The sequence below is a fragment of the Erinaceus europaeus genome, chromosome 16 (assembly GCF_950295315.1).
Source record: "Erinaceus europaeus chromosome 16, mEriEur2.1, whole genome shotgun sequence".
Lineage (NCBI taxonomy): Eukaryota > Metazoa > Chordata > Mammalia > Eulipotyphla > Erinaceidae > Erinaceus > Erinaceus europaeus.
Genome location: NC_080177.1, coordinates 16,984,680 through 17,000,015, shown reverse-complemented (window position 1 = coordinate 17,000,015; position 15,336 = coordinate 16,984,680). Strand labels below are relative to the sequence as shown.

The 15,336-nt window shown below is 39.5% G+C and overlaps 1 protein-coding gene across 2 annotated transcripts in view; it reads left to right on the top strand.

Annotated features, from left to right (window-relative positions):
- Positions 1–15,336, top strand: part of FBN1 (fibrillin 1) — a 278,955-nt gene that overhangs the window by 198,119 nt on the left and 65,500 nt on the right. For both annotated transcript variants that reach the window (XM_060174616.1, XM_016185653.2), the window contains exons 32-38: positions 941–1,066; positions 8,735–8,857; positions 9,008–9,130; positions 10,063–10,188; positions 12,298–12,420; positions 14,469–14,591; positions 14,936–15,100. In XM_060174616.1, the coding sequence (XP_060030599.1) occupies positions 941–1,066; positions 8,735–8,857; positions 9,008–9,130; positions 10,063–10,188; positions 12,298–12,420; positions 14,469–14,591; positions 14,936–15,100 (909 nt within the window). The remainder of the gene's footprint in view (positions 1–940; positions 1,067–8,734; positions 8,858–9,007; positions 9,131–10,062; positions 10,189–12,297; positions 12,421–14,468; positions 14,592–14,935; positions 15,101–15,336) is intronic.

Genomic DNA, 15,336 nt, shown 5'->3' with positions numbered 1-15,336 from the left:
ACTGATCGCCTTTGTAGAAGTCACTTCATTTGTTTTCTTTCTCTAAGGGATCACTGCTTTTTATTTTCTATATTACCACTTTGTTTTTAGTTCAAGTAGATGAATAAACAGAGCCTCTGTTACTCATCTTAGATAGAAGAGTCTAGAGTAATTTCTAGTTGTGTATATATATATATATATATATATAAATTGTATATATATTTAAATATATATATTTTTTAATTTTATTTATTTATTCCCTTTTGTTGCCCTTGTTGTTTTTTTATTGTTGTAGTTATTATTGTTGTTGTTGGATAGGACAGAGAGAAATGGAGAGAGAAGGGGAAGACAGAGAGGAGAGAAAGATAGACACCTGCAGACCTGCTTCACCGCCTGTGAAGGGACTCCCCTGTAGGTGGGGAGCCGGGGTTCGAACCAGGATCCTTATGCCGGTCCTTGTGCTTTGCGCCACCTGCACTTAACTCGCTGTGCTACAGCCCGACTCCCCTTAAATATATATATTTAAAACCCTTACTGAGTATGAAATCCTAGAAATTAAAATAAATGTTATAAAACTCATAATTTTTAATTTTGGAAAGAAATTCAATTTATAACCCTTTGCATTAAGAGTACTAGTTCCTCTGTCCTTTCTTTTAAATTTCAGAAACTTTTGGCATCATGTAGACTGAACTATGATTTTTACCTTGCCACAGAATGTACTTTTTAATAAATTAACAACTTATGTGATTATTTAGTTTCTTGCTTATTACCTAGATAAAAATTCAGACTACTTGATCAGTCTACAATATAGAAAACAAATGTTAATCCTGCTCTGTGAACATGATAAATGTTTGCCTAATGAAAGCACTTTACTTATTCTCATTTATTTGCCACAGGGTTGAAAGTATTCAATGAAGTAAAATAGCTAGTCATGTGTATTAACAATATCTGTGTTTTTCAGATATCAATGAATGCGACCTGAATCCCAACATCTGCCTGAGTGGAACCTGTGAAAACACTAAGGGCTCATTTATCTGTCACTGCGATATGGGCTATTCTGGCAAGAAAGGAAAAACTGGCTGCACAGGTATGAACTTTTTAACTGAACAGTGAAATAAGAAGCGATAAGGAGATGGCAACCATAATTAGGGATTAATAATGGTTTCCAGACTTAGCATTTTAATTGCCTTTTGGATAATAGTTTTCATTGAATTTAGCTCACACTTCTTTGAAATTTATTATATTTTAGATTAGGTCTAGCCTATGAAAGGGCATACAGAAATATAAATATATATATCACTTATATGAATATAATTATATATGTCATTTATTTATGAGGTTAAAAATCATAGTTCTTTATTAATATAGTTAATATGTAAATTATCAAAGATCCGTATTCCTTCATTATGGTCTTGTCAATAGCTTTCATGGTAACATCTCACTAAAGTTATGTACTTTCAAATGTATTCTAATACTCATCTGTTTCATCAGTCTCCCAATTCCTTAGGTTAATGTGTTTTTAATACATTCACTATCAGATGAAACAACACAAGTTTTACATTAAGAGCATCAGTCTGGTCGCCTGGAAGATGGGTTAGTGGAGGTAGCAGAGTTGGATTCTCAAGCATGAAGTCCTGAGTTCAGTTTCTGGCATCACATATGCCATAAATAAATAAATACTTATAAAAAAAGAAAAACAGTCATTAGTTAATCATGAACATAGATCGGAAAGATTAACGTCATTTAAATGACAGTATTACCGAAAGCAATATACAGATTCAGTGCTGTTCCTGTCATAATCCCAGTGGCATTCTCCACAGGAAATAGAACCAAAAGCTTTGCTTGTTTTCCCTGTGGCTTAGTCTCCTCTCTGTTTAGTTTTATCGTGAAGTACATTCTTAGCTCCAAGCCCAGCATCCTTTCCTAAGGGCCAACATAGCCCTCATACTTTTAAATTGTAGCCTAGTGAGTTTTCATTTGCAGAAATCCAGCTAGCACTATGTGGAGAAGACTTGAATTTCATGTCCCCTTTGGTGTCATAGTAGCACAACAATATGAAATTCCCATGTAAAGGAGTTGGATTCTGGATTTGTTTCTGGTTCATGAGGTTGAAGAAACCATCAGGGCACTCCTTAGTTAAGCAAGTATACCCCTTGTGCAAGCACCTCTGCAGGGAAGGTTGGAAGGAAGAAAGTGCAGTCCTCTGTTAATACCAATATTAGCAACCAAGTGCAGCAAATTTGATTGGAAATGACTTACACAAACAAGGTTTGGCAGCAAATTTGGTATACTTAAAAACAAGTTTTCTAAATTCTGAGCCAGAATTTTTTTCCTCATCCCGTGTAACTAAGGCTCTTTTAGTCTGCTTTTGGTTTAAAATTAGTGTCACTCACAATTTTAAGTAACCATCAGGTTACCTTGGTGATAGTCATGTTAAGGACAAGTGTTTATAATGCTCCAGGCAACTCATATAAATAAAGATATGTATCTTGCCTAATGGGACAAGCAAACCACACAGCAAGTATCAGCGAAGAAAAGATCTGGATCTATATTTCTATAATAGATAAGAGAAATATACCTATATCTGCATCTGTTTGTATGAAGCTGTTTTTAAATGAGTACTCTATAAAGGAATTATTTTAAAATATGTGTGCTGTTTGACAGGGAGGAACCCTGTTTCATGAGTACTGAAAAAAAAAAGTCCTCTGGGTTCCATTACAGCTTTGTCCAAATATTTCAACTCCCTTGTCATTACGGATTGTTTCCATTTTAACAAATAAACATACCCACCCCCACTACCCCCCCCATCCGCCCCGTCACTTTTGCAGTGTTCAGAATCCACCCACTGACTTACATTCCCAGCCCACACATATTCAGGGCTTCTTTTTTCTCCTTAAGCTTCATTCAGATCCTGGCTATGGCTGAGGGGAATGTTCAATTTAATGGAGAGAGAGTACACATTTGCTTGAAACTTAAAACACAGTTCTTCTGTCCTTGGATGACAAGTTTTCTGTAGCCCACATCAAGGTTTCTGCTGCTCATGCTGCACAATTGTAATCATTCAATAGACAACAGGTTGGAAACAGCCAAACCTGGCTGTGCAAGGTGATATCCCTGATGAGCCCTGACTTTCATAGCTAATTTGAAGGAAGAATAGAACTCACATCCTGTGATTTGTCGTTTAGTGAGGAAGGCATGCCATCAAAATCAGAATTGTTCCCTGTAAAATAGCAGAATCCTGGGAAATTCCATTTCTCAAATGATCTGTTTCTTCTTTACCTAATAGAGGTTGCTGGTGGGTCTCAGTCTACGAGAGAGAATCATATTCTTAAAAAAAACAAATCAACAAAAAAACCCCACCATCTCCCAATGAGAATTTTTGCCCATTTCCTTCTAGTATTTTGTTGTTGTTGTTGCTATCACTGATAATTGTTCTCCATTAGCTGTTAGTCTATGGAAACTCTCTGAGTGTTTAGTTGAATCATCTTAGAGTAAAGAGGGTTCCAAATTAAGAAGTCCAAGTAGCTATCAAGTTTGGCTTTCCCATTCTCTCCAATGTCCTCTTCCCCTAATCAAGGAGCCTCCTCCAGTGTGTTGCTGCTGCCAGACTAGGGGCCATGTGATTGGTGCCAAGATAGAGCAAAGGCAGGTGTTTGTGTGGATGATCCAGGCTGTCCGAGAAGGTCCTGGTAGCTCAGAGTACAAGCCCTTAGTCAAGACCAGTGTCTGAGGTTGGCTCAGACCAGGCCCTCACTTTGCAAGAGAGCCATGCGAGTGGGATCTTTGTGTCTTTGTGAGGGAGCTTTAGTGGGGTTGAGGAGGTTGCAGTGTCAGCCCTAAATTTGAGTTTCTTTGCTTTTCTTGGCTTGTACTTATTCTTAATCTTAAAAAGGAATTTTCTGTCTGGAGCAAACTTGTGGGGGAAAGAGAACATTTGTACAGAAAGAGATGTTCTTGGCAAGCTTGGGCTGTGTTTCCTTCACATCATTGAAGAAGGGAGAATTTGAATGCTGCATTTTTGTTTGCTTGTTTTTCTTATGGCTCAGTTTCCCCTCTGTTTACTTTTATTATGAAGTAAAATCGAAAACCCAAGTCTACCATGGAAATGATTAATGAATAATAACTTGTGCATGTGTGTGTTCGAATGCACACACACACGCAGAGACCCTTCATTCAGAGATGCCTTTACTCTTTCTGACAAAGTCTTTTCCAATTCATTTGTTATATAGTGAGGATGTAAGGTAGTAACATAATGGCTTTACAAATATTCAGAAAATGGAGGTCTGAATATTGGCTCCTAAGTTAGCCTCTCCTAGTATTTTAAAGCCCATGACACACAATCTCTCGTAGATATAATTTCTTATCACCTTGAAAACATTGCTTTAGAGCTGGGATGTTAACACAGTGGTTTATACAACAGACTTTCATGTCTGGGGGTTGGAGTTTCCAAGTTCCATTCATGGCAGCACCATAAGCTAAAGCTGAGCAGTGCTCTTTTAAGAAAAAAAAAGTTGCTCTAGAACTACAAATATTTTCTTTTTTTTTTAAATCTTTTTTTATATTTATTTTATTTATTTATTCCCTTTTGTTGCCCTTGTTGTTTTATTGTAGTTATTATTGTTTTCATTGTTGTTGGATAGGACAGAGAGAAATGGATAGAGGAGGGGAAGACAGAGAGGAGGAGAGAAAGATAGACACCTGCAGACCTGCTTCACCCACCGCCTGTGAAGCGACTCCCCTGCAGGTGGGGAGCCGGGGTTCGAACCGGGATCCTTATGCCGGTCCTTGTGCTTTGCGCCACCTGCGCTTAACCCGCTGCGCTACAGCCCGACTCCCTACAGATATTTTCTTTAAGAAGAAATCCATATCAACATAAAAGGAGACTTCCCTTTAAAGAATAGTGACTTAATTTCAAGGTTAAGTATGAAAGATCTAAAAATTAGGATATCTTTGGCCACTAGGTAGTTGGAAAGAAATAGATTAGAGAATGACAAGGCTTACCAGGTATGGTCAGCTCTGACAATCTCAGTTGATGGAAAAGATGAGTAAATATTTATATAACTTAAATTCACCAGGAAATTTAAAACTCCATAAGCAAGACTAAGCATACAGTCCTTATGTGACTAATGGAGTCTACACCATTTTGCAGTGGCCTGAGGGAAAGCATGCAAAGAAATAGGCAGGGTACATGAAGTCTAGGTGATACTGGCTCTACTCCTCACTGACCTTGGAGCCTTGCTGTTTCCAGGTAGTAAGGAACCTCTGTTTCCTTCTCTGAGGAACTGAAGATTTAGAAAGTAGAGTTCTAAGTTCTTAACTCTTAGAAAATTCTTTTTTTTCTTCTTTTTTTGGTGGATTAATGTTTTATAGTCAACAGTAAAATACATGTGTAACATTTCTCTGCTTTCCACATAACAATCTAACACTTTCTCTAGGTCCCCCTCTGCCATCATGTTCCAGGACCTGAGCTCCCATCCCCCACCCCCATCAATCCCAGAGTCTTTTACTTTGGTAAAAGACCAGTCCAAGTTCTGTTTTGTGTTTTCCCTTCTGTTCTTATTTTTCAGTTTCTGTCTATGAGTGAGATTATCCCATATTCATTCTTCTTTTTCTGGCTTATCTCACTTAACATGATTCCTTCAAGCTCCATCCAAGATGAGGTGAAGAAAGTGAAATCACCATTTTTTTCCATTGGTGATTTCTAAGATTCCTGGAGCTCCGCTTCCCCAGAGACCCACCCTACTAGGGAGAGAGAGGCAGACTGGGAGTATGGACCGACCAGTCAATGCCCATGTTCAGCGGGGAAGCAATTACAGAAGCCAGACCTTCTACCTTCTGCAACCCACAATGACCCTGGGTCCATGCTCCCAGAGGGCTAGAGAATGGGAAAGCTATCAGGGGAAGGGGTGGGATATGGAGAATGGGTGGTGGGAATTGTGTGGAATTGTACCCCTCCTACCCTATGGTTTTGTTAATTAATACTTTCTTAAATTAAAAAAAAAACAGAAAAAAATGGAAACACTGACAAGACCATAGGATAAGAGTGATAAAATTAACACAATTCCCATCACCAGAACTCCATATCCCATCCCCTCCCTTGATAGCTATCCTATTCTTTAACCCTCTGAGAGTATGGACCCAAGGTCATCATGGGATCCAGAAGGTGGAAGGTCTGGCTTCTCTAATTGCTTCCCCACTATTTTTAATAGCTGAGTAGCATTCCATTTTGTATATATCTTTCTGTTACCTCTGGAGACTTCAATGTGTAGGCTGTCAAAGCTGATCTGCACTGAACTCAAAAGTTGTAATAAATAAAGGAGCAAATTAAGGCAAAACTCTGCAGAAGTGGTGTTTTTGTCCTTTCTTCTGAAAGGACAAAATTATCTGAAGTAGAAGGACATGTCCTTGGACCAGTGGCCTTGCTTGGGAGCCCAGTAGGTCAGACTTACTGTCTTGAATTCTCATCCCTACTTACCACTAGTTTTCCTGGGCTGGCCTTCCTCATTTCCTTGGAATGTGCCTTGCTCAGTTTTTCAGTGGGTTAAAGCCCTCGGCCATGAGACTAAAGCTGTGTGGTACATGCCTGCCTTGACCTGCCATCATAATTCAATAGGTTTATGTGGTTGCTAAAATTGCATTGAAATTTATCTATACAATAAGTGGTAACTTTGAGAACATTCTCCAGGCATGTTTTCATTTAATAGTTATTAGTGATATTAAAAATGTTATTGTAGGAAAAGTCTTTTGTTTTATTTTGCATTTATTCTAGAAGTTAATGGAGAAAAAATTTAAAAAGATCCCAGGACCATTTTAGAGCATCACATGAAATATGGCAAACAGCATGTTACCAGACACTTTCAGATTGTTTCATTAGCTTTCTTTTTTTTAAATAATTTTTATTTATAAAATGCAAACTCTGAGAAGACTATGGGATAAGAGGGGTACAATTCCACACAATTCCCACCACCAGAACTCCATATCCCATCCCCTCCCCTGATAGCTTTCCTATTCTTTAACCCTCTGGGAGTATGGACACAGGGTCATTATGGGGTGCAGAAGGTTGAAGGTCTGGCTTCTGTAATTGCTTCCCCACTGAACATGGTTATTGGCAGGTCAATCCATACTCCCAGCCTGCCTCTCTCTTTCTCTAGTGGGGTGGGGCTCTGGCGAAGCAGTGTTCCAGGACACATTGGTGGGGTCGTCTGCCCTGGGAAGTCCATGAGGCTTCTTAATGATAACTTAAACATAACTTGTGCACCTAGTTCTTTTCAGGTCACTATTCAAGTGACCAATGAAAATTCTTGCAACTCTTCATATAGTAAAATTGTCTTTCTTGACCTAATTGTGTGTTCGATATTAGATTCCACATGGAGTCACAGTATCCACATCTGTGAGTTCTTATTCTTCATGAACATTTGACTATGACTTTCTGTGCCTGGCTTATATCACTCAGTGGATTTATTTTAAGGAATATGAATCTAGTGCCAATTCCAGTTCACTGTCCTACAAATCAACTCAGTTCTGCCACTGTCCTGGAGATAGTGTCAGACTCCTTAGGCTAAGGAGTCCCATAAGATTATTCACTCTGGAGTCACCAACTGCAGTTCCAAATTGCTACCTGTATAACTGCCTGGTTATAAATTCCACAACTCAGAGATTCCCTCCACTCTTACCTTGGGTTTGATCAATTTGCTAGCTCTTCTCAAAAATCTTAACATGCTTACCAAACTGGAAGTTCTTTGATTTCTGTCTTTGATTCTGTTCTTTGATTTTTAGTTTTGTGGAGGTTTATTAGACAGAATTGATCCAGTCATTAGCCCATTGGTGATTGACTGAATTTCCAATCCTTCTCCACTCTCTGGATGCCAAGATAGGACTTAAGAGTTCTACTTTTCTAGTCACAGATGGTTCCCCTAGCAAACCCCCCCTCTTTCCCACCCCCCCAATCTGAGATGCTTTCCAAAACTTGCCTCATTAACATAACAAAATACACCTCCTAGCTCTCATCCCTTAGGAAATATTTAGGGTTCAGGGAGCTCTGTGCTGGAAACTGGGACAAAAACCAAATATATATTTCTTAGTATAAATCACATTATCATAGGAAAGAAAATATTTTTATTTGACTTTACATTCTTTTCTATGACATTCTTATATTATAGACTCTATCCTGACTAAATTTGGAAATGAATTTTTGGAAAATCAGAGATTTGTTTTTGAGAATTTGAAGGTCCTAATCTGGTACTACACTAACTGAAAGATCTTCATTAGAATGATTTGTGCTTTATATGAAATATGCAAAAGGAGTTGGGTCTCCAATATATCTTCTAAGAATCTAGAGAAAAGGTCGTTTATTCTCTAGCAATCACTATAGGAAAGCAATACTTTCTGTGCACCACTACCCTATAGTTGACTTAGTAAGGATGATGAGAAGAGAAACATATGGCCGCATGTAAAGATACTGAAGCACAGTTAGGCAGCTCACTTTTTTAAGATCTTCAACTGGAAAGAGGTTCGTTTTCTTTTGCAGTGACTGGACACTTACAGAAAAATAATGAAACATAATAGCAAGTGGCATCATACTGTTCTTTCTCTGCAAATTGAAATTCAAAGCTGTTTAATATATGAGGAGTCCATATATGGATGCTAAACTGGGGCCAAGTGTGAAACTGAGTCAGTCTTTCAACATTGCTCAGTTACTTAAAAACCAAAAAGACATAGGTACTAAACATTTTTAAACTATGGGCTCTTCCTGCAGACATCAATGAATGCGAGATTGGAGCTCACAACTGTGACAGACATGCCGTCTGTACCAACACAGCAGGAAGCTTCAAATGCAGCTGCAGCCCTGGGTGGATTGGAGATGGCATCAAATGCACTGGTAGGTTGGAAAATTCTTTCTCATCGACTGCATACATTACCAGTGTGAAGATGCTTGTGCTCTAGAGAAACATTAACTGCATTTCTATAGCACTGGCTTTTCAAGTCACTTCATACTCTCTTCATAGTAATGTGACTTTTTCCCCTTCAGATCTGGATGAATGCTCCAATGGGACCCACATGTGCAGCCAACATGCAGACTGCAGGAACACCATGGGCTCTTACCGCTGCCTCTGCAAGGAAGGCTACACAGGCGATGGCATCACGTGTACAGGTAGGCTCCCGTGGGGAGTGGGGAAGAACTTGAACCAGTTCTTTGCTGAAGACAACTCGCAACAACAACAAATATAATTATTTGAAACTGCACCTTTATGGAGTGAAAATTTTGAAGTCAGATTAAATAGGGAGACTTCAGAAACCAAATCTGTGTTTACAGATATTGGATATTTAAATACATATATAGTTGATATATGTATTACTATATATAATATTGTTATTATTAGACTGTCAGAAAATTTATGATGCCTTTTTCTTCTTAGCTTAGGAAGGCATAGGAAAATAGAACATGACTTTTCTGACATAATAAAAATATAACTTGACAACCTAATACTTCCTGTAGACAAAGCATGCTCCTTTTTATAAGCCTTAGACTTTAATTTTTTTCCTATTTCTCACTCTTGTGACTTGTTTTTATCTCCAACCCAAGTGTGAGTTTGCTATAGGAAACGCTGTAAGGAAAAGGGATTAGATGTTTTAGACCAGGCATTTATTTTTCTTCTCTAGTCATCATCCTCATACCATACGGGTAAAGTAAGAATTACATAATGGCCTTGTGAGGAATTTACTCACTCTCAGTTTTATAATCTATTGATGACACTTCCTTAGCTTTAAAGAATGTAGAATTACCATGAAGTGATTAGAAGCATGGCTGCATAGACATGCTCTGCACACTCGTGAACATGAATACATAGGCGACATTGTTTATGTCAGGGATTCACAGTAAATAAGATTCTGTGGTCTGGTTCCTGTTGACAGGTAGCATAACTGTGCTTAATACTCAGAGCTTTAAGTTGGCATTTAACTATCAAGGATGCTATGGCTGGATAGGCAATTTGTACAGAATATGATTTTAACCACCAAAGGTTTTATCATCTTTGAAATTATTTTTGCCCAAGCTGGTGAAGTTTTGTGTTTCTGTCTGACTAGATATCGATGAGTGCTCTGAGAATGTGAATCTGTGTGGCAACGGTCAGTGCCTGAATGCACCAGGGGGATACCGCTGTGAATGCGACATGGGTTTCGTGCCCAGTGCTGATGGGAAAGCCTGTGAAGGTAAGTGATGGGGAAGCTGCCCAACCCTTGCAGGCCTGGATGAAATCAGGTTGTTTGAATACTCCTGGTGGTTTGGGATGTGTTTTGGATTCACTTTGGAGCCAGTCACTTCAGTTCAGAGCAGGGCTAAATATCTCCCTCAATCATTTCTCTTTATGCAGAGAAAAACTCAGTTCTGTGGCCTGAAGCTACACAGCCAACTTCAGCCAAGATAGCCTGCAAGAGTACCCCCATTGGCCATAGGGGAGAGAAACTAAGCAAGGGTAGTTAACTTATGCAGCCCACTTATCCCCAATGTAGGGAGCAAGATCTCAAAACACCAGTCCCCTGAGAATGTCCCTTTGAAGGAATCTTTTTAAATATGGAGTTGTAGGGCTGGGTGGTGGTGCAGTTGGTTAAGCGAGCATATTTTTTACCATGCACAAGGATCAGGTTGACCCTAAACTTGGCCCCTACCTGTATGTGTGTGTGTTGGGAGGGAAGCTTCACAAAGAGTTAAAGAGTGCAGCAGGTGTCTCTCTTTCTGTCTCTCATTTGCTCTCAATTTCTTTCTGTCCTATCAAATTAAAGTAATAATAAATAATTTTTTAAATATAAGTAAATATGGAGAAGCAAATTTAGTCGTTCTATTCTTATAAAGTGGTTTGGTTACTAGAAATAAATACTTTAAATAAGAAGCTGAGTATTTATAAGATTATGTCCTGCTTATGTCTCACTTGACTTCTAACTCTTTTATGTGAACATGAAATGGTTTCTGCCAGATTCAGATTCAGTCAAAGGATCCTCCTTGAAACATTGCCAGATGTCATCACACCCCTCAGTTTAATGCTTTGTCTTTCTGGAGGTTTTGGTCAGATAAGACGAGTCCTGGGAGACTGGTGACTGAAGATAGATCCTACTAGGAAACACAATATTCTTCTTTGTATCCACGCCTGTCAAATTTAAGCACATTACCCCTAATTGAAAAGAATTAGTGACTACAGTAAACGGAAAAGATTTTAGTAGAAATAAACAAATGATAACGATCTAGGGAAGTTAAAATAAGACTGATGAATGTCTTCACTAAGAGTTGCTGCTTATTAATAAGACATTAATTCAAAATCAGTCTTCTAGCTATGACGTGTCTGCTAATTCCTTCACACAGTTCTACATAAATACTTGTCTTTGTTATGGAACCATTGGGTGTTCTTTATATAGTTTACGTTAAATATGCAGAGTCATATATAAAATTTCTCTAAGGCAAAAAATGGATCAGCTCTTGACCATGTGCCTTAACACCGTGTTTACTTTTGTTGCTCCAAACATCCAAGGAAAACAGGTAGTGTGCCACTTCTGCTAATATAAATAGTCACAGTGAAAGTCCTGCTTCACTTAATGCCATGAGGGAAGGTTTTGTTTGTTTGTTTGTTTATTCATAATATAAATCACTGCTGGCAGAGTGGTCATGGCCATTTAAAGCCAATCTCAAGGTTGAAAATGTGCCCTTATGTCAGTGACATAAGTGGAATGTTAGCATGAGGCACGGATGGAGAAATGGAAAAAGAGTCTGAAATGTTTAGCAGCAAGAGCAAACACACACCACAGTACAAGGGATACTGAGGATTAGACAACTAATTGTAGAAAGCTTTTCCTGCTTTGTGCTTATGAAATAATTATGACCCCCGAGAAAAAAAAATTCACTGTATAGATAAGAACCAAAGAATTTAGCCTACAATTGTCCTGCTTTCCAACAGTGATAAAAACATATGAACATATGTGTGTCAGGGAGTCGTCATTTTCATAATTACATCAGTTGCCTAACAGCATTTGGCGTTGCCTTGGCAAATACAAATAACAGGATTTGGGGAGCCAGGAGTTAACTCACTAGAGAGAGTTCACACTTTACTATGTAAGAGTACTTGGGGTCAGAGCTTGATGAATGGTCAAGTAGTGTCATCGTATCTTTCCTTCTCTCTGTCTGTCTCTTCTTTCTCTTTTTCTTTTGATCTGAAATTTTAAAAATAAGAATCTAGTGGGAATGTTGGGGGATCTTGCAGGTGCAAAGCCTGGATGCCAAAAATAATAATGATAATAAACACCCCCCCCCTTTTTTTTAAATCCTTTTCTAAGATATCGATGAGTGCTCCCTTCCAAACATCTGTGTTTTTGGAACTTGCCACAATCTTCCTGGCCTGTTCCGTTGTGAGTGTGAAGTCGGCTATGAACTGGACAGAAGTGGAGGGAACTGCACAGGTAAGGCATCCATTCACATCAAAATCTGCTCCCAGATGTCCCAGGAGAAAAGGTGTACGGCCTCACAGAGACCATGAAAGATATTTATGGTCACATAAATAAAACAGATTAGAGGCAGGATCTTTGGATAGAACATGCAAATTGTTCTTGATGACCATCTGTCAGGTAGACCAACCAGCTTTTCAAATGTGGGCTAGTAACTACATAGACAGAAAAGGCCAAGGTCAAACATACTAAGTGTGAAGCATTAGGAATCATGGAATACATTTCCTTAGATCAGAAACAGATGAGAGATGAGCACATAAAGGAATGAGATACAGGTGCTTGAAGAAAATCATAGCTTTTGAATGAAGCTCCTAACTAGAAGAAAGTTCCAGTTGTGCTCCAACTGTAAGCTTGCCCTGCCATTTCTTTTCTCCTGGGATACACTTGCAGAGAATTTTCTTTAAGAGACCTTGGGATGATGTGTTTCTCTCTTAGAATGCTCACTCCTCACATCTCCAGGATGTCAGTTGCCAGAGAACATGGTACATGGAACTCAGGAACCCTTTCTAGTCCCTTGTAGAGCAAGGACCTCTCTAGATCAGAGGAAACCTGTCAGAAATGCCTGTTAAACCATCACTTGGTTCACCTTGGCACCGAATTAAGACTTTGAAAACCCATTGTCGTTCCCTTTCCTGTATTCAGGAGGCTGACGAAATACATTCTGTTGTGAATGAATTCAGGATTTCAGGAAATTACTAATCTTTCCAGCCAGCCACCTAAGTAAGCCATGACTCAGTGGCTCTCATGTTTCTGAAACAGTTCAGTTCTGGCCCAAGCACACATTTTTCTGGGGTTTTGTTTGTTTGTTTGGTTTGGTTTTTGGTTTTTTCCAAAAAAAGTATATATTTTTAATATTTATTTATTCCCTTTTTTTGCCCTAGTTGTTTTATTGTTGTAGTTGTAATTGATGTCGTTAGATAGGACAGAGAGAAATGGAGAGAGAGGAGGGGAAGACAGAGAGGGGTGAGAGAATGCTAGACACCTGCAGACCTGCTTCACCGCCTGTGAAGCGACTGCTCTGTAGGTGGGGAACCGAGGGCTCGAACTGGTATATGTACATCGGTCCTTGCACTTTGTGCCACCTGCGCTTAATCCACTGTGCTACCGCCTGATTCCCTTGGAAAAGTATTTTGATTCCAAGTTGGGCCTCTAGTGTAGATCAGGATGGACTATGGCCCCCAGTGTCCCTGTCCTCCACTTTTCTAACCACTTTTCTTTCGATTAGTCTATTCTGACCCTCCTAGTTCATGTGCAGTTTGAGCAAAAGAATTTTCTGCCATGAAATCTGCAGGCAGGTTAGCAGATCCCGGCAGGGAGGCCCCCAGAAGAATGGAATTATCTATCTCTACTCCCCAGCCTCTCTTCTCCGAATCAGTTTCTTCTTGTGTATCTCATGAGTACTCAAAGCAGACAAAAGAATTAGAGAAGTTTGGGATTTGCCAAAACCCATGTCCTAAATATCTAGAATTCTGGACGTGCTTTCAGAACAGAGACTGAAGGGGAAATCTTTGACGGCTCCTGTCAGTGATGGGGGAGAGACTTAGCAGGCTTGAGAGGAGGCAGGCACGCCAGGGAAATTTCAGAAGTTGCCTCCTGTTCCTGAGGGCTCCCTGGTACATCTTGCTCTAATTTGATGAAATAACAAGCCACACATATTAAATATATTTTCTTTTAAAACCTGTGTGTGTCTGCATTTTCAGTTGACCGAGGTCATGGTGGTGTTTTTCAGTTACCTTGACTAGAATATTCCCCCTAGTTCCAAAGTCACATTTTCTCCTGATGACAACTTTGAATCCTAAATGTGTTTTCCAGGGGAAAAGGACCCAAGACTATGACACACTTTCTTCCCAAGGGGTCTTAGTTCAGAAGGGGATGGCTGTATTTCTGGGCACAATTATACATTGTAACTCTCAGAACTTCTAGCTGGGAGCTGCTACTGTTTGATGGTGGTGTCTGCCACACCTTGGCAGAGGTGAAAAGTACTATTTGCTGTTTGGTTTTAGATGTTAATGAATGTCTGGATCCAACCACTTGCATCAGTGGGAACTGTATCAACACTCCAGGGAGTTACACCTGTGACTGTCCCCCTGACTTTGAACTGAATCCAACTCGAGTCGGTTGTGTTGGTAAGATACCCCAAAACCTCCCAGGGGATTCCTATTATCAGTTAATTTTAAAACAGTATTGGCACTCCACTTCAAAGGTTTAAAAGGAAATAATGTAAAAACTTAAACCTTGTCCCACCCAGTCTAAATTTCACTTCATGACTTCCCTTTCTCTCCTTGTTTCTCTCCTCAATCTTGTTTCAACTTTTGAGGTATCCCAGTATATGTTTATATTGGTTTCTTATTCACTATTAGTTGCTTAGTCCAACTTTGGTTTTGAGATAGTTTCTGAAATGGGTTTGAATTCCCAGCCCACATGTAGAAAGAATCTGCCTGACAGTGTTTTGTTTGTGTATGGTAAACAGATACCCGCTCTGGAAACTGCTATTTGGATATCAGACCTCGAGGAGACAATGGAGACACAGCTTGTAGCAATGAAATTGGAGTTGGTGTTTCCAAAGCTTCCTGCTGTTGTTCTCTGGGGAAAGCCTGGGGCACTCCTTGTGAGCTGTGCCCCCCTGTGAACACATGTAAGTCCATGTCGATGTCCTCCTGCTTATGATTCTTATTCCACCTCGGGTCTTTTCTCCTTTCTAGAATCACAGAAAGGAAGCCACACTGGGAGGGAGCTGCAGTGGCTGTTCTTTAGTAAGGAAGGATGATCAGTTCTTATAGCCCCATGAAAGAGCCCACTCCTGACTGGAAGTCAGAGAGGATCCCGTTGACTGAGAGTGAAAAAGTCAAATAGAACAAGTAACAGCTCACT